The sequence below is a fragment of the Tachysurus vachellii genome, chromosome 14 (assembly GCF_030014155.1).
Source record: "Tachysurus vachellii isolate PV-2020 chromosome 14, HZAU_Pvac_v1, whole genome shotgun sequence".
Taxonomy (NCBI): domain Eukaryota; kingdom Metazoa; phylum Chordata; class Actinopteri; order Siluriformes; family Bagridae; genus Tachysurus; species Tachysurus vachellii.
The window spans coordinates 5,105,241-5,128,555 of record NC_083473.1 but is presented as its reverse complement, the minus strand read 5'-3'; the positions used below and the strand labels follow the sequence as shown (position 1 = coordinate 5,128,555).

The window sequence follows — 23,315 nt, the reverse complement described above, 5'->3', positions numbered from 1 at the left end:
AGTGGGCAGATTGCACACTTTCCTCAGAGTGTGTTATGCTGTCTTGTGGGGAAGCATGGTGTTGGAAGCTCATGGTGTGAATTGTCGAATTTTGGAAGAACTGGGGGGAAATAGTGAAATCTATGTTTTTAATCCGCTTTAGTAAACCGGCACATGGTGAAGAGATTACAGGTTTAAATCTGATCCGAAACATAGTACACGCACCTTAAATACAAAAGAAATCAACCTGTGAGACAGAAAAGTTTTTTTTTTTTTTGGTTGAACAGTTAAAGTGGTATTATGGGTTACTACAATATTCAGAGAGCAATGTGCAACATGACATACAGTTAAAACCGACCAATGCAAGCGTGACTAGGCACCAAAACTAGCCTTAAATGGACGTTTTACCCTCAAATCCACATGATATATACATTTCCATTTAATCAAGAGCTTCTGTATTCATTAATACTGTATGTTTCATTGATTTCTTCTTGTATAATGATATATGTTTTACTTCTCTGTGGTGATGGAATATATACGTCGTACATACATGTTCTTTAAAAAGGGAATACATAAATCTATATATATTGATATATTGTTCTTAGACATAATTTTAATTCTGTTTATCTATAAATATGGCCATTTGTATATTTGTATCAATTAAAAAAAAGATTTACATATATACCTTTTTTTTCCCCTGACAATATTCCAGTCTGTTCTTTTGTGCAACTGATATGATATATACCAGAGATATTAATATTGTTATATAACATCAATTCTGTAGTATTGATCCTACACAGTTTTGCAGGGAGCCTGGAGTCTATCTTGGGGAGCTGGACACCCAGGACAGGGTACCAGTCCATCACAAGGCACAATCACCAGGGGGAGGAAACCAGAGAATCCCCAAAGCTCCAAACTCACAAACACTGGAAGTGCAATGCAAACATTCTAAACACCAAGCCACCGTGCTCCATAAATACCACCTTATAGGCAGAACCATTTCCCCTAATTTTTCACCCTAATGTGGTCAATTCCCTCACACAAGCCTGCTCTCTTTTCCCTTCCAGGAAGGCTGAAGGTTAAATTGTGCTTTATACGAGACACGTGAAACCAACCACCTGCATGCTTGCTTGTGCTGCAGTAGTGTAACACGCTTGGAGGAGAGTGCTATCTGCCCTATTCCTCATATATGCCAACGATTAGCTAATTTTGCAATGATCGTCATGGGAAATAATATATGACATACTTTGTTGAAATAAAAGTATTAAGCTATATTATTATATTACTATATTAGTAATACCACTCGGCCCAGGTTCTTTCTGCAGCTGCATCTCTTCCGTTGCGTTCAGCGTCCTGAACTTTTTCCCAGTAATACCCATGTGCCCGTATCCTGGCTTCCCCAGTGATTGCATGTTGTCATGGATCAGCCTCATTATGTGTGGGTGAGATAATTGAAGCGCAGTCGCTCGCTCCCTCTGAGAGCGGAGGTGGACCGAGAGCCGCTGATAAAGGGCACTACTGGGGGTCCTGCTCATTTGGTCCGAACAGCCTGAAAGAACATCCAGTCACCTGTTGGAGCTCACTAATTCACTTTTTCTCCATTTGTCGGCACAATGGACAGCGCTGCTGCTTTTCTGCAAGTGTGGGGTTTGTTCGATCCAGTCGGTAAGCCTCATATCATGCTCAGGGTCAGATAACCATAATAAAATGTGCGGTTTGTAGAGAAGTGTAAAAACAGTGTTTTTATCGCACAGATCATGGCTACATTGAAGAAAAGCATGTGGACGAGTTTTTCCGGCACGTTGTGAAGAAATTAGGGATGACAGTAAGCCACTTATTTATTTCTATCACTGAACCTGAGAGAATGTTCCAGTAAAGTGAGGAACTAGTCACATATTTCTGTTTAAAGTTTCACACTTTCATTTTTTTACTGTTGTTTTTGTTGCTTTAATCCAGTGATGTTTAAATATATTCAGTAAAATTGCATGACTCTACACCAACACTGCTTGGGTTGTGTTACAGTATCTGCGTTAAAATGATTGAATCATCCCTGATCTGGTATTATTTAGGTGAGCTGTGTTCAGCAGTGACTCTGTGATGAGTGTGTGTGTTGCTGGTAAGAGTGTATCAAACCTCATTGTGTTAATGTGCTGCTCAAAGGAAAATAACACCATGTACTTAAGTGTTAGAAGTTATTATATAAACTGCCATATTTTGTTGAAGTATCTGTTCCTTTATATTTAGTTATCTTTTTTTTTCAACTTGACTACAAACTGGGTTATTAGCGGATAGATTCCATGTTTTTTTGGCCTGTAACTTTCATTGTAGCATGAGGGTTGGAGCTGCTCCTCACATTCCCCTGATGGTGGGGTGGTAGCTCTTTCTCTCTCCTGCTCCATCTGCTCTTTCTTCATCACTCTTTCTTTCTCCTGTTTCTTATCTTGCTCTCCCTTCATTTTCTCTTCTTTCCTTCTTTTTTCATTCCTGTTCAAACCACTCTGCTCTCTCCATTTTTTCATTGTTTTCTCCATGTTTTCTTTCTTCATTTCCCCCCAACATCCTGGCCCTCATCTTTTTGCATTTTCCTTCATCAAATGTTCCTCCTTTAGGCCACTGCAACTCCCCTTTTGTCTGGTCATGCCACTTCTTCATGCACTTTTTTATTTCTTTTTCAGCTTCTTTATGTTTCATCATTATAATGGCAGCTGGTGTGATTAGACTCTTCCCTTTTTCCATTATGCACACTTGTCTCACCCTTGTTGCACTGTTTCTTGGTCCTGGATTTCTATTTGCAGATGATCACCTTAACTGGGCATTTATCCACTTTACTGTTAAGCACGGTTTCACTGGGTTCTTTCTAGTACGACTCTCAAGGGGATTTATTTTATCTATTAAAATAGATATTACAAACCCTTTTTCCCACTGCACCACTCTTTTCTCCACGACACCAGTGCCATCAGTCCTGAGCAATAATTCTGGTCTAGAAATAGTTCTACCAGAGGCTTAACATCCTCATCAAACGGGTCTTTAATAAAATCAAATAATGATATAACATCCTGTCGAGGTTTCTACTGTACAAGGGCTCGCAGTACTGGGATCATCAGCTGTGGCTTCCAGATTTCTTTTATATTCTCATACAAATTCTCATACGGAAAGAAACTTTCTAGTGCCCACGATCCTTTAAACCTTGTCAAGAACTTAGCTGCTATCTGTTCTCCACCTTTCTACTCCACTCCTATCCTTATCAACTCACTCGTCATAGAAATGTGTTCTTAATCCCCTAGTTTCAATTTCTAAGTCTGTCTCTTTTTCAATATCTAAATCCAACTCTTCAAATCTGCCTTCCATCCTCTAGTTTCCTTTTCGTCTTCTCTTGTTGCCCTTAGTTCTCTTATTTTCTAAGTACATCTGTTTGTTTTCATAAGACTTTGTGTGCATATGCAGATGTTTTTAATATTATATGTCATGCTTACTTACCTCTATTAATTCTCACCATTAACCTCATAAGCCACATAAAGCATTTAAGTGCCCACACTGCAATTCCTAACTCCACCTCTACATTTACATTTATGGCATTTAACAGAGACCCTTATCCAGAGTGACTTACAATTGAGCAATTGAGGGTTAAGGGCCTTGCTCAGGGGCCCAGCAGTGGCAGCTTGGTCCTGGGGTACGAACCCATGACCTTCCGACTAGTAGTCTAACACCTTAACCACTGAGCTACCACATCCCTTACATAGGTCTCCCAGCAGTATTCCAACAGCCACAAGTATTTCTACTGTAACAAGCACTTCATCCACCATTTGGATTTTCTTATATCATGCTTTTTATTCATGACAATTCACATATTATTTTTCAACTTTATGTAATCAAAACCAGTTGCTCCCATCCCTACCAAGCGACATCTAGAGACACTCGTATCTCTTTACACCTGTCCATGCAGCCCCAGTCTGTGAGGTCATTAACTCACCCACACTGGTGGTATCAGTGGTATCATTTTCTTCTCAAATTCACTTTTCTATTCAGGCCTATTCACAGTGGCTATTCAGGCCTAACCACATCTGGTTATGCTTAACTATAAATAGCAGTATTGGGTCACGAGACTTCACACACACAGAATTACACTTACACACATACACAGCTAAGCCCACCGTGGTTCGAGGCTTCTTGGCTCTTCTTCACATGTTAAAGTGCAGAAATTTTTTTCTGGGCTGAGAGAATTTTCATTACATCCAAGAAGAGTTTTAAAAATAAACACAATCAAAAAAAGGCACTGCATATTTTTTAATGCAAGTAGAAGAAAAAACTAAGAAGAAAACATTACATTTACAGACTTGAGAGAGCAGACTTTCTTATACAGAGCGACAAAAGTTCTTTTAAGTCTTTATCATTGAATACATTAACTTTGGTTCACTAGGATACAGACTTAAGATACCATGAGGCCTAAAAAACACTGTTAAAAGTTGTTGTTTTTAATACACACAAACAGGGAAGAAAGTGTTAGTTCAAGTATTTCATGAAGAAGAAGGTCGTCTTCAACCGTTACACTAATGGACTGTATATTGAATACTTTAAATTCTATGTCTAAGTAATTTTTCTGTTATAAGACTGTTCACATCTCATGCATTAATCTTGCAGTGGGTTTCACTTCAAGTTTTGGCAAATTTATTCATAAATAGAAGTGCAATGAAATAAAATGTGAACTTGAAAGAACAGAATAGAGGAATCACTTGTGATCGAGCAACTTGTTTCTGCACCCTTTGACCTTATTTTGGATCGTCTTAAGTCTCTTCTTGATTTTAGTGATCAGCTTAAGACTCTTTATATTGAACGTCTTCAGCCGATTGGGAAGGCTGATGACCTCCTTCTCTGTAGCTTTACTAAACCATTGCTCCAGCTTCTGGAAACAGGAATCCTGATTGGATGGAAAATTGTCCAATGAATTTGTTAAGTTCCCAATGAAGTGCTGTAACTTTTGTGTATTGTGATTCTTGAAGATTTCTATAAAGGGCTGGATGATGAACTTAACCCATCCTGATAACAGAAACAGAGAGAGCAGTCACTGTGAGCTTGTAAGAATAAATAACATTTCGAAGAAAAAAAAAAACAATCAGGCAACGTTATAAAGACTTGCATGAGCTTGTTATATTACTTGTTATACCTCAGTGATGTTGAATTCTCAAACCTGATTGATTTATCAGATAAATACATTCTAAATAGAGAGATATTAGATAGTATGTGATTTAACACAAGGAAGAAAATAAACTACAGATAGATTACAAGGAATCTCAATGCAAAGTGAAGAGGGATGTGGCAAAGGCCAAACAGAAAGCATAACATTGTTGTATGCCAGGGTAGACAAGAGGGAAGGTGAGAAGGACTTCTACTTGTACAGATTACAAGTCCTGGAAAGGTAGAGGTCTGCTTTGAAAAAAAGAGGAATGGGTCAACTATCCGGTGTGATGGGAAGTGTGGAAAAGAGTTGAAGAGGCGAGTGCAGCGGGTTGGAGTGGGTGGAGAAAAGTGTGAGAAGAGTTGTGTGACAGAAGATTGTCAGCGAGAATCAAAGGAAAGGTGTAGAAGACAGTAGTGAGACCAGCTCTGCTGTCTGGGTTAGAGACTGTAGCAGTGAGGAAAAGACACGAGGCAGAGATGGAGGTAGCAGAGATGAGGATGTTGAGGTTCTCTTTAGGAGTGACGAGGATGGACAGGATTAGGAGCGAGCACATCAGAGACACAGCTCAGGTTGGCTGTTTTGGGGACAAGGTCAGAGAGGACAGATTGAGATGGTTTGGACATGTACAGAGGAGGGAGATGGTTATATTTGTAGAAGGATGTTGGAGATGGAGCTGCCAGGTAAGAGATCTAAAGGAAGGCCAAAGAGGAGATATACGGATGTGTTAAATGAGTTAAATTCAATCAATCTAAATCTAACTAGCCATAATAGCATTGGCAATGGTTACTATGTTATTTCCAAGTCAAGAAGTCTGTGAAACTGTTTATATTATTATGACTTGCTGTTGATTTGTAAAGCAAGAACAGAAATACCACACTGTAATGAAAGTATAAAGAAAGTTTCAGCTGCCTCTCCTCCAAATCTAGTGATTTTCCATGAATCATACCATCATGTATGATACTGCTGCAGGTGACACACACATTATCCAAATAGTAGTTGCCAGAAAACAGAAGCTTCTCATCTGATTTGCACTTTGTTTTTGGAATACACAGCTGGCATCCTTGTTGTCCATCTGCGTAGAGTCCCTTTTGGCAACGCTCACACAGCATGTCTGAAGTCCCTGTTCAATAATAAAAAAAAAAAGTTTGCTAAAAAAAGTTTTTTCCTCTTTGTCTATTTCGTTTTTGTTAATAGAAGTTTTATTGTATTAAACACGGAGGCAAACAATCCAGAACTCTCAAAATTCAGTAAACATGCAGAACTCATAAACAGGCAGAAACACTAGTGCTAACTACGCTAACTATAATCATTCTTCATTAACTGTGTGTGACGTTAAGCGTCCTGTTAAGAGTCTTTGAGTCACTGGTTTTGTTCAGTCCTTTGTATTATAAAATGTACAACCGTTTTGTGAAACTTTGTACACAGGCAGTGACATATTAATACAAGGGACTGAATTTATACATTTCTGTAAAGCTGCTTTGTGACAATGTCCATTGTTGAAAGCAAGATACAAATAAAATTCAGTTGAACTGAAGTGAATTAATAAGCACAAGAGTTTAACAAATTCAGCCATAATGAAAAATGTAGCTTGTGTACACAGGATCATCAGATACTCTAAGTAATATTTTAACATTGTCAGATTTTAAACAGAATTACCTTTTCCTCCGATCCTGTATCCTCTTGGACACACCATATGTGGCCTGTAGCTGTCAGAGATGTTGAGATAAAAGCCTTCCTTGCACTCACACTTGCCGTTTCTGGTACTCCTGCAGCTCTGTATGTCGACCTGATTTAACCCCTGACACCATATGCAGAACTTCTGAGGACAGTGTTCTGGAATGCAGCGCTTATATAATGTCTTTCCGGTGGTCTCATTTTGAGCGAGCACAAAAATGCTGTATAACACCAACATTGTGAGAATAATCTGCAGAAACACACACACACACACACACACACACACACACACACACACACACACAAATACACGGATCTTTCTCTGCTATAATGATTACTGTTGTAAACCTAACAAAATTCTTAAGTAACCAAAAGGAATTATTGTGATTTTTTTTTATTTTTTTTTACCTTAAGCTACAAATGAAGTAGTTCACATCAGTTCGTTTACAAAGAGATGTTAAACTAAACTCATAGGAGCATTAAAGCATTTACTCAATGTTTTCCAAACAGATTTACCACTTCAACACCCAGGAGCCACACCCATTGCACTTTCTTTTTTTTTTTGACTACCAAGCTTATATCGGTCCATATCTTTGTTGTCCTGCCATGCACTGTAAAAAACCTCCAGGTACCAAAACAAACATAACAGAATATAAATAGTATACATACATGCACTTCAGCGAGAGTGACAATGAATCTCATTTCTAGTTGTCAAAGTAAGTCACTGAAGGATAATGTAAGAACAGCGAAGACCCAAAGCAGCACAAAGCTTGAAACACAGCCTTTTTAGTGGAGCTTCTGAGATCACAACTTCACTTACCATCAGGGTCTCCATAGCTCTGTGAGTTTGCCCGGTGTGCTGACCTGCTGCCTCTTTATATGTGAATGAGAGCGAGTGAATGAGCGAGCGAGCGTGTGTGCGTGCGTGCGTACACGTTTGTGCGAGTTCAAGTGTGGGAAAGAGAGAGAGAGAGAGAGAGAGAGAGAGAGAGAGAGAGAGAGAGAGAGGGAGGGGCACAGACTCCTTTGATGTTCAGATGTTCCACAGATGACCCTTGTGATCTTGTTGAATTGGTCTAATCCACCCCCCTGGCTCTCCAGCTTTTCCTCCTGAAATCCTTCACCACCACCCAGTCACCTTAGACCTTGTCTCCTTCACCTGCTTATGGATTTGTGAAAGAATAGAGGACATGGTTGCACAATAACACAGCATCACTCACAAAATATTTTGGAGCCTTTAGTGTACCGATGTCTAGAGATACTGTTGTACCTCCCTCCTTTTGACACATGTTTTACTCATGTGTCAACTTATTATAGTAAGGGAACAATTTACTTGACAAGCATAGTTTGTCATTGGGGCTGTACCAAACCCCATTTCTTACCACACATGCTGCTCTTTCTTCTGCTGTGCAACATGCCTGAAGATGTCATCTGTGGGAGTTAATATTTTTCAAAATACACACAGTTTCTTTATACATAGAGCATTGTCTGCCTTTACTACATTACCCTGTGAAATGGAGTCAGTTATCCCTGTATGTGCTTCAAATTCACATATAGCAATAGATTTTGTTCATAGCACTGCATCCAGGAGATCAGACATCAGGCCATTGTACATGATTTATTTACCTAAGAAGTAAGGAAACCTCTATGTTTCCAGGACGTGACAAAATCATGTTTTACCCTAAAAGCATATCTGCTATCCGTATAAATATCACAATTGCCTTGTGCTAATTTACATGTTTCTATTAGAGCAATTAACTCTGCTGCTTGTTCAGAGAGGCTTCCTGGTAATGATTTAGCTTTCACTATTTTATATTCTGTGACTGCTGCATATCTTAAACAGCTAGTTTAGTTTTCTAGTTTCTGAAGGCTGATCCTCTTGAAAAAAGAGGATCAGCCTTCAGCTGGTTTCAGCCTTCAGCCTTCAGCTGGTTTGGCACAGTACAGTGTTTCACTTTTGGCATTTAAAGTAAACTAGTGTGAAATCACAGCCATCGTGCTGCAGACATATGTTCCGTTTTCTGTTCAAGAAAGAAGAAGTGACACTGCATGTTGGGAAAAGAAGAGTTGCTTGCTGTTGATTCCTAAAGTAAGAACAGAAATATGACAATGTAATGAAAGTTTAAAAAAAGTTCCAGCTCCCTCGCCTCCTCTAAATCTAGCGATTTTTAATAAATCATACCATCATATGCGATATTGCAAAACAACAAATCTGATTAATCATACTAGAGTATTTATGAATGGAATCACTGCAGTAACTCTAAATATTAATGGTAGATCATAGTAAAAGAGCAACACGTTATGAGCTGGTGAAACATAATTGAGCAGATGTTATCTTCCTTCAGAAAACACACAGTGACTGAAGGAAGGGACTGAAATGGGCCCATGATTTTAGGGACTGAAATGCACCGTGGTATTAATCCACACTACCTCTCTTAGTGGTGATGTTGCTCACTACTTTCACAATCGTTTATTCCGCTGTCTTGAAGAAGTTGAAGAAGTTGTAAAAGGAAGAGTTTTAAAAGTGAGAGCAAGTGTCTGTTTTATCTGTGTGTATGCTTCTACTCAAAGTACAGTGAGGATGCTGTTTTTAAACATCTTAAACACTGCCATTGGTTCTTGTAAGCTGAATAAAGTTTTAATCATTGGAGGTGATTTTAACTGCACTGCAGGCAGCTTAGACATTAACCACTTAGAACTTCATGCAGCCTCACAAAAAAGACTGTGCGAGTTAATAGAGACACATGAGCTGAGTGATATCTGGAAAAACTTTCACAGAACACATGTAGTACACATGTAGTACACATGGTCAAACTGCAAGGAAAATGTACTCTCACTAGACTCGCAAGACTTGATCAATTTTATAGTTTTAAACATCAGATGAATATTTTTAGGTCATGTTTTATTTATCCTGTGGGCTCATTTTATAGTTTTCATACACTTTCAATAAGTGTAAATAAATGTAAATCCATGCAGTGCATACTGGCATTTTAATGGACAGAAAAAGTTTAAACATGCTTTTTGCGAACAGAGTCTTTGAAGCTTGTAACTGAACCTACTGAAATTAGCAAGCAGACAGTCAGTGTTTACTCGAAGCTGTATAGAAGTGAGCTCACAGCTGTGCAAGAGGAGGAGGAGGAGGTTATATATATTTTTTTTTAAGTCTTCCTAAGCTGAATGAGTGGTCAGCTAGCGAACTCGACAAGGAGTTAGAGGCTGCGCTAAACAGTGGTGAACTTGTGGTGAACAAAGCACCATTAACTAAAAAAGCAGGTGACCTTCAGTGGAGAATACTGCATGGCATCGTCTCTGTTAATGCCTTTGTCTGCATGTTAAATACAGAAGTTACACATAAATGCCCTTTTTGTTTACAGAGGGAGAGGGTGTTTTTTAGTAGTTGACTGGGTGTTTCTTATAAAGTAAAATATATAGAGATTTTTTTACTTACATGTTTATTTATTTACCTTACGTATTTATCTATTTACCTAAGATAATACATTCATATGTAAATGTATAAAAATGCTGATAAATTGAACCCAAATAAACACATAAAACTGTCACAGCTCAGCAGTCTGCCCTGCCCTTCCTGCCCGCTTCTGCACACTTGTTCTTTATGTGTTGATTGTCACGTGTATTTAACCGTGCCACGTTGCCTATGGCAGAGCGGAATCCTCTGTTGTTTCCTGTTGTCTTTGTTCTAGTCGTGTCTGCTGTTGTTTTTGTCATGTTCTGTGTTTTTTAGTTAATAAACCCTGTTTATTTTAGCTATCCTGCATTTGGGTCTATTTTATCCCTGCATCACTGACATAACCACTGATTCATCACTGCCCAGTACATGATGGTCTATTTATATAAACCAGGACACAATAATATAAGGATCTTTCACTTCTATAATGATTACTGTAATAATCCTTACAAAAATCATAACCTCAGTAAACAAAAGGAATTGTCGTGGGTTTGTGAAGGTTTTTCCTTCTGTTACATGTCATTATATACTTAATACACAACCTTGTCAATAATGCAAATAAAAGGAATCATTTTGGTTTTGTTGGAGCTATTTCCTTTTCAGCCACATGTCCCCCAAACTCACACACATTCCTGTTTCTAAGGTTAAAAGGACTATTTGCTAAAATTCTAATCATATAATCTTCAATTAAGGCAAACCTGTCATTTAAACAAGGCTTGGGTAATTTTTGCCAAATAAAACCCCAAAAACATCAGGACAAAATGTATTTTCGTGTTTTAATTTAATTATGATGAAAGTCACGTGATGATTGTGGGACATACAGTAAATATCACTTATATGCTTTTATGGTGAAATTCCTTTTTGTCATGCCATGTTTATTTTGACCAGGAATAATGTACAGTGACATAGACTCGCTGCTGTTTCTGCTCTGCTTAACACGTCTATGTTGTTGATGTGGTGATACGCATGCACATGGAAACTAATGAAACAGCCAGAAACCCCCACTTATATACTTGCCAAAACAAAGGGAAATTACACAAAGGGAAAAGGGAAAGTCATTCCCAATTACTATTTGGAAATTATTAAAGTCAAAGTACTCCACCCCGGGGGCCTACTACTGGGAACTCAGCCTTAAATTAAGCTCCAAAGACACAGGTTCAGTTATGGCTGAGTCAGGTATCAGACCGTATTGTAATTACAAACTACTTTATTTCAGATATCACATTAAATCATTCAAATGCAAAAACACACAGTCACAATTGGTAATGTACCTCTCCAGAATTGAATACAGGCCTCGCTAAGCCAGAGGACACCCAACAGATGTGCACCACAACACCACAGTACACCATGCACGCTCATAAAAACAAAAACTCATCATACAAATGAAAAATGAAAATCAGGATTAAAAGAAAAGAAAAAGGCACATGAACAATAAATAGACAAAAAAGAAAGGAAAAAATGGAATTCCTGACAAAAGGAATTTTACAGACAAGACAGTGACAGTATGGTGGCTAGACACTCTGATATGCAACAAAGACAATCAGATCAAAAATTGCTACCAACATCCGAAATGTCTGTCCCTCAAAAGTATCCCACTGGGCTCCTCAGTCCACACTCGTGGGCATTCAGATGGCGCATCAGAAACAAGGCACAGCTAGATGGAGCGCTCCCCTATGATGTCACAGACCTCTTTTTTTTTTTTATAGCCCCAGCACAAGAGCCCAATTTAAAATCCCGCCCCATCATTTCTCTAGAGGGATAATATGCTTCATTGATAAACTGCTATTCACGTCTATCTATAAGCCACCACACCATTAAAGTCATTTTTATTTTTAAAAGGACATGCTGATAGAGGATAGACTGCAGCGACTAAGAGATGTGAGTGCAGAAGGACGTCTGCAAATCCATCAGGTGAGCTATTAACTGTAGCCCTTATAATAAACTTCAGAAAGAACTTAATTCTCTGTATTCAGACTATTTCTATTTAACACGTGACTGCAGGTGGCCAGCATCTTCCTGCCAGAGGAGGAGAACTTCCTGCTGCTGTTCCGCAGAGAAACGCCACTGGACAACAGTGTGGAGTTCATGAGGGTCAGACTGATTTAATCTGTTTTTGTTTGTTAATCTGTTTCCTTAAGTTCTCCTTTAGTCATTTTGGATATTGTGATTAAAATAAAATCTTATATACTCAAGTTTCATTTGTGTTTGCCTGAGAAAAAGGAGCTAGTTTATTACAACTATTACAGCATTTAGCACAGTATTTATAAAGACAAATCGAACAGCGAAACCAAACATTGTTATATTCATAATTCGCCTCCTTTCCCACATTTGGCATGAAATTAATGTATCCTTTATAACTACGCAGTAAGATGTAGCTCCTAATATCTTAGTGTAACCAGGACAAAATGACAAGAAGATATTTCTGCCTTAGCCGTCGTTTATCGGATGCTAACTTCTGGTTTCTGCATGCAGGTTGTAGTCTACGAGCTGAACAAGGTCGAGACTGATGTTTCGCTAACAGGTCTTAATCCTGAGCTATTTTATGTCTTTTCAGATCTGGAGACGCTACGATGCAGACAGCAGTGGATTCATATCAGCCGTGGAACTCAAGGTACCATTTAACTTTGAGAATGTATACAATGAGATTTTGAGATTATATCAAATATACAAAACTTAAAAGCTTACAAATGTATTTGGATATGACTTTTACATACTTACACCAATTATATTAAAATCTTTTCTATTAAATCTTTTCTCCCCTGTTGTGTGTTTAATACATTAGCATTTTATCTTTATAATTTAAAATACTGTAATTAAAAAACATAAAATATATATAATAGATTTTACAGATTTTATATAGACAGAAGAGAAGCATTTGGGACTCGACTTTTTACCAAATTTACAAACATTTACATTTTCATCATGTGAATTTTTGAGCTTTGTTTAACCCATAACCAGATATTTTCATAATTTTTTAATATTAGCTAAATTCATATCCATGCATCTTCTACCTCCACAAACTTGCTGCTGTAGACTGCTCCACTATATACTCAGCACTGAGGCTCAGCATCAATAACGTGTCTAGTATCATTAAAAGAAATATTCTTAAAAGTTTACACAAACATTCTGTAGTCTAATGCATTAATTAGATCTGTGACTAGTTGTCTATAAGATACCTTTATATTCCATACATACATCCTTTTCTTTGCATATCCCAGCTTTTGAAGTTGGTGTCAGAGCACAAGGACAGCTATTTTACATCCCCCTTGGAGCAGAGAGGGTTAAAGCCTTTGCCCAGGGTACCTACAGTGACAGTTTGACTTGAACCAGTTGAGCCACCACTGCCCAAAACCTTAGTGGCGTAGTGTATGTTCGTAAAATGTAGTATGTCTACGTGCTTGCTAGTTAAATCATTAACCTTATTATCTAGCTTATGGACATTGTCTGTTTATGGTTTCCAGTTGCCTAACCAGAGCATTCCATGTCCTACATGGAAACCAATGGAATTTTCTGTAGAAAAGTAGAAACCAATGTATTCTGCAAAGTATATATTAATCTGCTTGATTAAACAGATTGTGTTTTTCTGTTTCAGATGGATATTTGTGTGATGGATTTGTGATTTTATTTGTGTGCGGGTGTCTTTGACTACACCAACTTTAATATCACTACAGCTTCTTCTCTGTGCTTCGTCTCCAGAGTTTCCTTGAAGATCTGTTTGAGCAGCACAACAAGTGCATCACGCCAGACAAACTGGAGATGTACACCAGCACCATCGTAAGATCACATTCCTGAACCAGATTAGCAACAGAGACTTCTTAGACGGATAGACAAACAGATAGACATATACTGTACAAAGACAGACAGACAGTGTGATGGCAGTTTTGACCTAAATGTATAAATAAAATACACTGGTGATAAAAACAAAGAAGTAAAGGAAGAATTTTATTTTGGTGCAGATTAGTTACAGCTCTAACTAATAGAGCTGTAACTAATCTGCAGCTCTCCCTTTCTACCAGATGTGTGTTCATGTGCTTGCCCTGGTTATTCAAGATGTTTGGCACTCTCCCAGTTTTTACTCTCCAGTTTTCCATTTTCCTAGCACGTACACCATCAAAGGCTGGAACAAAGGGCCTCTTGTTCTTACTCCGTAGTCTGACACACAAAATTTACTGTAAAATCACACAACAATTTACAATTTTTTTTCTTCCCCAGATGAAAATGTTTGACAAAAACCAAGATGGCCACCTGGATTTAAATGATATGGCCAGGTATTAATAAACAGGATGTATATGTAGAAATATATCACAGGAGATTTAGTTATATTTTTCTATTGTATGGTTAGAGTGCCTCATTTACCACTTCTTTATCTGCGTCTCCAGAATTCTGTCCTTAAAGGAGAATTTCCTGCTGAAGTTTGAGATGGATGTGAGTAGATGCAGAAACACAAAACATCTAATCACACCACAGAGGTTCTGACATCCCATGCTTTAATTTTTAACGTGTTCCGTTTTCTCTGCTGAAATAAACGAGTGTCTGATGTATCGTTAATGTCCAGGCCTGCACTCAAAAGGACAGAGCGAGAGATTTCGAGAAAATCTTTGCCCACTATGATGTGGTAGGTTTGCGATATTAAACAATACAGGAAACATTCATGGTTCAGATTCGTTCATATGAGGTTCAGATTCAATGCTGTCTCATAACTAAACCTGTTTGTGCTCATTAGAGTAAAACAGGAGCCCTGGAAGGACCAGAGGTGGATGGATTCGTTAAAGACATGATGGAGTTGGTGAAGGTAGAAATCTTTTGTCATTTCATCAAATATTGATGAGTTATTAATAAGACTTGTATGAAGGTTTTATTTTTCTAATATATTAACATACCCTAGGACCCAAGTTATATTCCTAAACCTGTGTTCATAAAGAATCTAAGAATGATCTCAGAGAGCTCCTAATTTAAGATTTCTAGTTTCCATTTATATCTTAAGGGTGATTCTAGACCAATCTCAGAGCGAGAAAAATGCAACAACTTTTATCTTAGAGAGGAGGCGGGGCTAAACTTGTTACTAGGTGACGTTCTTTTGAAGACTGTGATTGGTTGTTCAATAAATACAAATAAGCATGCTTTTAAAATCTGGTCTATTATAAGCCTTAAATTTGTCTCTATTAAGTTAATATAGTTAAGACTATATTGTGCAGGGATTACGTTCGTGGCTAATGATATTAGAGATGCGTGTTATAAATGTAATAAATGTAATGTAAATATAAATGTAATTATCTCTGACACAGAGCAGAAATGTCAGACAGAAACAAAAACTCTAAATGCCATTGCAGCAGAATATACACTCCTGAACAAAGTCTTAGGACTGGGGGAAACATTACAAGTATTCACATTTCATGCTGGTGGATAATAATCAGGTTGTAAGAAATGCTTCAAAATGTCAAAAGAAGAAACAGGAACAAGAGACAAAAAGTAGAGAGTAGGCGATTTATTGAAAACTGCATTTAAACTCAAACAGGCTGTACATCAGCTGAACAAAAGTTTAAGACCAAAGCCTGAAAAAACCCACAACAGAACTAAAAGTAGCCACTCTCTCTCATTCACTCATTTTCTACCGCTTATCCGAACTACCTCGGGTCACGGGGAGCCTGTGCCTATCTCAGGCGTCATCGGGCATCAAGGCAGGATACACCCTGTACGGAGTGCCAACCCATCACAGGGCACACACACACACACACACTCTCATTTAAAAGTAGCCATACCTTGATAATTTCAAACACTGCTGTGTTTCCAGGAGGCTGGTAAGGAATGCAACTTGTGATGACGTCAAGAAAAGTCCCTTAATCCACAAATATTTTAATTGAAAACATGAGGTCAAAAAATGTAACATTGTCCTTGATAGACACCCGTTTGAGGCCCCTTGCACGGCCTTAAGATCCATTTTCCCATTTACAGAAAAACAACCCCAGATCATGATCCTCCACTGTGCTGGGTAAAAGTCTCGTTTGAGAATAAAACCTTTTTCCATCCTTTAATGTCTCATGTTTCGTGATGACTCATAATTTCCACACAGGCAAGTTTGTGTTGTGGGAGGAGTGTTGTGGGGTGTGTGTTTGTGTGTGTGTGTGTGTGTGTGTGTGTGTGTGTGTGTGTGTGTGTGTGTGGTAGGAGATGTGGCTTACAAAGACAATATTTTTTCTTTAAGCCCTTCTCTTGCAGTTGCCCTCTTGTGGTTATTGGGCTGTAGTGCATTGGGCTTAATTTGGGTTGAGGTTTGTGGAGGATGATCATAGAAATCTGGGGTCCTAGTTAGACATTTTTAAGCTAAATTAGAAGCTCTCTGAGATCCTTTTTAGATTCTTTATGTATACAGGCAATGAACTGTATGAACTTCATTCACACGCTGTATGTTTTAGCATGACTCACGTCTGTCAATGTTTTCCCCACCTCTCGTGGCCGTCCCTCAGCCCAATCTGAGTGGCTCAGACTTGGACAGGTTCAAACAAGCTCTGCTTAGCCACTGTGACATCAACAGAGACGGAAAAATCCAGAAGAACGAACTGGCGCTATGTCTGGGGCTGAAGCTCGGTCCCTGAAGCACACAGAGTGACTCCTGACCCACACACAGACACACACACACTCATGCACACACACACATCCACATGCACACACAAACACACACACACACACACACACACACAAAGAACACACACTCACAGGGTACCTGCTAATGCGACTACTGTCCTACTGTATAACATTTCAAGCAATAATACATAAGGACTAAACACTGCATTTAATACTCATTTAAAAATTTATTAACTTGAAAACTAATGTCATGTAATCACACTGTTGTTTACTTTTAAAAATCTCTTGAGTTCAATGTGTACTTTTCTGTGGTGATAAATAGATAAATGTGAATTTGTGTTACGCAGAAAAATGTGTACTGCATTTTTAATTTAGCAGTTATTTAGCAAAATAGACATTGATAACAGAACAGAAAAAAAAACAATGATCAAAAATGAACTGACAATGAACTGACAGAATTATATGTTAAGTCTAATAGCAGACATATCAGACTTAACATATATGTTAATGGTCTTAATATTAGACTTAACATATATGTTAGGTCTAATATCTGCACACCCTGATCCTAAAGAACATTTTTCTAATGTTTTTGGCAAGAACATGCTAATTGTTAGCTGTTTGCCTCTTGTGTACGCTGTCTGAAGTTTGTTTATTTGGCTTTTTGCACTGCAGTTATGATGCTAATCTAACTAACAGTTAATTGAAAACATTTTTCACTTATTCCATTAATTCCAAAACTCAAATCACACCTTGTTACTTTCTTGCTTGGCTAGATGGTTGTTGGTGTTCATAGATGTAGACATTAAATACTATTGTGTCCTAAAAAACAGGAAGTCTGTGTGACATCACAGAGCGAGAGCAGGTGTAGGAACTTAATTGAGGCGATTTGTGGGGACAGTGTAAAGGGAAATTGGGTGGAAAAATTGGTGCCTGTTGTAAAACAGTAAAGCACGTGGTGTGTGTCTGTCTTTAAGCAGATGTGATAACACTCTCAGATGTGTGTGTGTGATTTCCTAATAGCAGCCTGTTTAATAAGCATGTATTTGCCTGTCATCTCGGCACCATTCAGAGACCGGACTGCACATTATCCCTCCTCTAAACATGGAAAAGTCTGAGAAAGCGAGAGTTTGTCACAAAGCTCATCATTTCCCACCAGTGCAATAATTGTGTGGAGGTTTGTGCTTTTCCCACCGGCCCTGATATTAAATTCATCAATCATGAGTTTCACAGTCACTGGTGCACCTTTATACTGGGATTTTGTTGATTCAATTCCTGTAGCAGCAGTTCTGACAGTAAGACAAATCACACTGATGTTAATGCACTTGTTCATATAGATCAGGGGCCACAACAGCATAATGGTTGCCCTCAAAGGGCCAGATGTAACTTTGAGACAGTATAGATGTAGCCAAATGTAACTAAATGTAATGTAAAATAAATGCAACTACTCCTTAATATTAAATAACTCTGGATTTTTATTATTCAACTTACAATTATTACATATATATATTTGCATAAATGTAAAAAGAAATGTTTGCTTGTTGCTCTATTATAACATAAATCCTTTTAATTTGTCAGCTTATGAAACACACATTAATCCATCAACCAACGATCAAACTATCCAAGTGAATAAGGATAAATAACAAGTTATGACATTAACTTTGTTTTAAATGCCGACGTAGATTGTACACATTGACAACCGCCACTGCCTTATAACACAAAAGACATATCGTTTTTTCTCCTTGAAGCACAAACATATAATCGCCTTCCCATCTTTCTTGAAACAGCCTTCCATCTGCATCAATTTTTCTCTTCCTGGACATTTTGGGATCATTGTTTGTATTTCTTAATTCTGAAAATGGCACTGATGTGAAAACACTGCAGCCTAGTGGTGGGATGCAGACACTTCACGGTTACCATGACCATCATGCATTATGGGAAATGTAGTTTATGGTCAATGCACCCTTTTGACTTATTTACTATAAGATAATCAGACCTTTTCAGCTCTCGCGGGCCACATAAACTGACGTGGCGGGCCACATTTGGCCCGCGGTCCTTGAGTTTGACACATATGATATACATTATTGTTTCTACTGAACCTTATACAGAGTCTTGTATAACAGGCTCTCAGTAAGGAATAATCAAGAGTTTGAATGAGTGTAATTGTTTTCAGTATCAGTGATTTGTTACAGTCATACACACGGATATTCCATTAGGTTTTCCACCACAGGAAAGTCTTCAAATCAGATAAATACACATACTGGTGTCTTAATGATCATAAACTGCAGGCTTATGAAGTGATATCTAGTCCATATCATTGTCATAATGTAGGTGATAACATGAGCTAAATGTAACTAAAATGAGTTTAGGACTGATTAAAGCACCATAATAATGTATTTAAAAAAAAAAAAATAGGCTGGAATCAATAGAGGAAATATATAATTGTGTCTATGGATATCTTATGAACTGCAATACTGTCATCTAGTGGTCACTTAAAATATGACATGATTTACATTTAAGGCATTTAGCAGACACTCATACAGAGTGAGTTTAATTTCAATTCATACATCTGAGCAATTAAGGGTTAATAACCTTGCTCTGGGGCAAATTGGTGGACGTGGGATTCGAACTCATGACCTTCTGATCAGTAATCTAACAGCTTAACCACTGAGGTACCACATCCCCTCATTTACATATGTTTTACCCTTGATTCAGGGGGGCCACGTTTAATATTTAAACAAAACGCCAAAACACAAGACAATAATGTTCAATTCAATGATTCTAATACTTTTCCATATGACCAACTTCTCTGTTTTTTTCTCTGAATATTTGTATTGGTATATTTTTTATCACTCATTGCATAGTATTCATTAAAAAACAGTGGACACAGTGCCATCTAGTGGCTGTCCTGAGTAATAGTATATCAATAGTATATAAGGCACAAACGCTCCTCATCAACCAACACAACAATAATAAAAACAATGCTAGATTGCAAACAAAAAACATAAAATCTCTAGTTACGTTTTGTGTAATACTTGAATATGATTTTTTTATAAACTCATAATTTTTATAAACTCATAATTTTAGATTATATGAGTTTACATCCTCTAATATAGATGCTAATGGTGTATTGGTATTAAAGTTACAATTTGTTTTTATAATCTAGTTGTCTTGTGTTTTAGGCAAAATATCAGGCCAGGTAGAGAGACAACTTTTAGAAATAAACTACCCTATAAACCTGTTATGAATCAATGGACGTTAGTAAACACTAGATGGCGGTGTTGAGTTGTTTTTCACAAATCCTATTTCCACATGTACAGTAATTATTTTGTCTGTTTTAATAGATAACAATTGAGGTTTCGTTTCTTTGTAAACTGAATTTTCTGGATTTCGTCAACTGATGTTTGTTTGTTTTATTTCTTCCACTATGTTGCTGTGCTTGACGAAAATAAATCAACACGTTGGTAGTTCGATTCAGTCAAACGATTCGATTTAAATGGTTGTTGTAAATCAAATACGAATCAAATAAATCATAAGTCCTGCAGTTTGACACACTTGAACTGGTTTGGTAGATGAAGCAATTATGTCTCCGTGAAGTAAAATTGAATGAATTCAACTTTATTTTGCCTTATTCGGGTTTAATTAAAAGTATCAATTCAATCGATTCAATCCAGTCTGTCTAATACACTGTGGTTCAATAAGTTTGAAAGAATCGATTCATTAAAGTGAGTCGTAACAGACCTGGCTGTTTCCACTGAGAGAAGAAGGCGTGGCTTCTGTGGCTGTCAGTCACGCGCGCGCTCTACAGCCAGCGCGCGGTGTACCGGCGACGTAACCGCGTAAGATGACCAACAAGGTGCAGTGACTGAACAACTCCGTGCTTTCTTCTTGTTATTTTTTTGGACGTTCCGCCATGTTTCCGGGTTTTATTTCAATTTTGCGTGTTTTAATGAGTCGTCCGAGGGAAACATGGTTACATTATCGCCATGGCAACCGTCGGTAACGCGTCACGTTAGTGACTGAACCGTTTCTGTTCCTCAAGCGGCGGTTTGTAACCGATCACCGTGTAACACGTTATTACCGAGTAACCGATCACCGTGTAACACGTTATTACCGTGTAACACGTTATTACCAAGTAACTGATCACCGTGTAACACGTTATTACCGTGTAACACGTTATTACCGAGTAACCGATCACCGTGTAACACGTTATTAACGAGGTTTAGTAGCGACTCGGACATGGAGGCGGTGATGGAGAGAGAGTGCAGCGCGTTAGGAGGTCTGTTCCAAACAGTCATCACCGACATGAAGGTAACGTTACTGACACTGTCCGGTGTCCTACAGCGCTTTGTACTGGCGTTCATCTGTAATGTAAATCCTGAGGGGTTCATGATCATCACGGGGTTTTATGGGCAGATGATGGAGATGCTGCGGGTTGCCTGGCAGCTGCTGTGGCCTTAGGAGTGTGTGTGTGTATGTGTGTGTCTATGTGTGTGTGCGTCTGTGTGTGTATGTGTGTGTGCGTGCGTCTGTGTGTGTTTGTATGTGTGTGTGCGTCTGTGTGTGTTTGTATGTGAGAGCGTCTGTGTGTGTGTGTGTGTGTGTTTGTGTGTGTATGTGTGTGTGTGTTTGTTTGTGTGTGTATATGTGTGTTTGTGTGTGTGTATGTGTGTGTGTGTGTGTATGTATATATATGTGTGTGTGTGTGTGTGTGTGTATATATGTGTGTATATACATACAGTATACACACACACACATATACACATATATGTGTGTACATATATGTGTGTGTATGTGTGTGTGTGTATGAGTGTGTGTATATGTGTGTGTGCGCGTGGTTAGAGCCCTGAAATACACAAACCCCATTCATGTCAGAGCCATGCAGTGTTAAATTTACCACACTGTCAGACTAACACATGCAGTGCTGAATGTCCCAGCACTGTGCTGCAGGTGTTAATTTATACAGTGATAAATAAACACCTTTAATACAGCATGAAATAAACACTTACACTGTTAACATGGTGTTTTTCTTACAGCAAGATCTTAATGTGAGAGAATCCTGATTAATTAAACACTGTGTGTTCACTTTTACACTGTTACGTAGTTCAGCACTGAAAGTTAATTTGAGCTTGTAGGTGTTTATTCAACACTGTAGGTTATGTTACCATGTATGTGTTTCTCAAATACTGTAGATGTGTATACTATACAGAAGGTGTTTATAGTTCCCTGCTGGTTTTTCTACAACTTTGTAAGTGTTTATACTACACTATAGGTATTTATTCAAGGCTGTAACGATTTATACCACCCTCTAAGTGTTTCAACAAAAGTGTAAGGTTTATACTGCACTATAGGTGTTCTACTACACTACCCCATGGGGTTGTTATTCAAAACACTAATGTTTTAAAGAACACACTAGGTATTCATACTACCCTGTTAGTGTTTCTACAGCTCTATAGGTGTTTATACTACCCCATAGGTTTTTATTCGAAACTCTAATGGTTTATAGAACACTGAAGGTGTTTATACTACCCTGTAAGTGTTTCTACAATACTGCAGGATGTTATACTATGCTTTAGGTGTTTATACTACCCCATGGGGTTTTTATTTAAAACTCTAATGGCTTATAGAACACTGTAGGTGTTTTTACCTCCCTGTAAGTGTTTCCATGGCACTAAAGCTCTTTATAATACCAGATAAGTTTTTACTGAACACTGTTATGGCTTATAGAGCATATAAACACTGCAACTGTTTACACTGTCATGTAGGTGTTTATTACTATATTTATTTATTTATTTATTCAACACTGTCAGAATGCATTTAATGTTGTGCACATTCAATGCTGTAGGTGTTTATACAACACTTCAGGTATTTCATACAGATTCAGAACTGCAGATTTATGTAATGCTACAAACACCCATTCAATACTGAAGATGTGTATGCTACACTGTAGGTGTTTATTTAGTGCTGTAGGTGCTTATGCAATACTGTGGGTGTTTGTTCAACACTGCAGGTATGTATTTTATACGGCACATACACATTCAAAATTGTAGATGTTTATTCGACATTGTAGGTCTTTATACAATACTGGGGTGTTTCTTTAACACTGTGGGTATGCATTTAAAACCACAAGTGCTATGTGTTCATATTAATGTGGCCTTGTAGGTAACATATGGGTGTTTATTTCACAGTGCAGACATGTATTTAATACGGCAGATGCCCATTCAACACTGTAGGTGTTTATTCCCTACAATGTTTTTTATTTATTGTGGGTGTTTATTTGGAACTAGAGGTGTTAACAAGAACCGTTTATTGAACAGCTGTACATTCAACACAGCGTACAGTAAGTTCATTCAAGCATGTTGCTGTTTATTTCACACAGTCAGTGTTTATTGAGCACTGTAGGTCATACCCTAAGCCTTAAAGTGTTTATTCAACATTATA

The 23,315-nt window shown here is 37.9% G+C and overlaps 3 protein-coding genes across 7 annotated transcripts in view; 2 read left to right on the top strand and 1 right to left on the bottom strand.

The window, feature by feature from the left end:
• The first annotated feature begins 1,592 nt into the window (after nucleotides 1-1,592).
• LOC132857436 (secretagogin-like) lies at nucleotides 1,593-17,105 on the top strand. The gene is made up of 11 exons (XM_060887388.1): nucleotides 1,593-1,644; nucleotides 1,734-1,804; nucleotides 12,135-12,206; nucleotides 12,297-12,386; nucleotides 12,850-12,906; nucleotides 13,992-14,069; nucleotides 14,508-14,563; nucleotides 14,675-14,720; nucleotides 14,851-14,910; nucleotides 15,019-15,087; nucleotides 16,760-17,105. The coding sequence occupies exons 1-11, from the start codon at nucleotides 1,593-1,595 to the stop codon at nucleotides 16,886-16,888; spliced, it is 780 nt and encodes a 259-aa protein (XP_060743371.1). The 3' UTR covers nucleotides 16,889-17,105.
• Nucleotides 4,246-16,342, bottom strand: LOC132857434 (uncharacterized). 2 transcript variants are annotated; one of them, XM_060887386.1, is made up of 5 exons: nucleotides 16,055-16,342; nucleotides 7,650-8,260; nucleotides 6,812-7,079; nucleotides 6,102-6,275; nucleotides 4,246-5,013 (listed from the first exon to the last, which is right to left on the bottom strand). In XM_060887386.1, the coding sequence occupies exons 2-5, from the start codon at nucleotides 7,662-7,664 to the stop codon at nucleotides 4,706-4,708; spliced, it is 765 nt and encodes a 254-aa protein (XP_060743369.1). In that variant the 5' UTR covers nucleotides 7,665-8,260; nucleotides 16,055-16,342; the 3' UTR covers nucleotides 4,246-4,705. The 2 variants fall into 2 exon arrangements, with proteins under 2 accessions (XP_060743369.1, XP_060743370.1); XM_060887387.1 differs by lacking the exon at nucleotides 7,650-8,260.
• Nucleotides 17,106-20,666: 3,561 nt separating the features above from the next.
• Nucleotides 20,667-23,315, top strand: part of LOC132856575 (protein MTSS 1-like) — a 29,645-nt gene continuing 26,996 nt past the window's right edge. For 3 of the 4 annotated variants that reach the window (XM_060886183.1, XM_060886182.1, XM_060886180.1), the window contains exon 1: nucleotides 20,667-21,185. In XM_060886183.1, the coding sequence (XP_060742166.1) occupies nucleotides 21,114-21,185 (72 nt within the window). In that variant the 5' untranslated portion in view covers nucleotides 20,667-21,113. The remainder of the gene's footprint in view (nucleotides 21,186-23,315) is intronic. The other variant, XM_060886181.1, reaches the window with a different exon arrangement.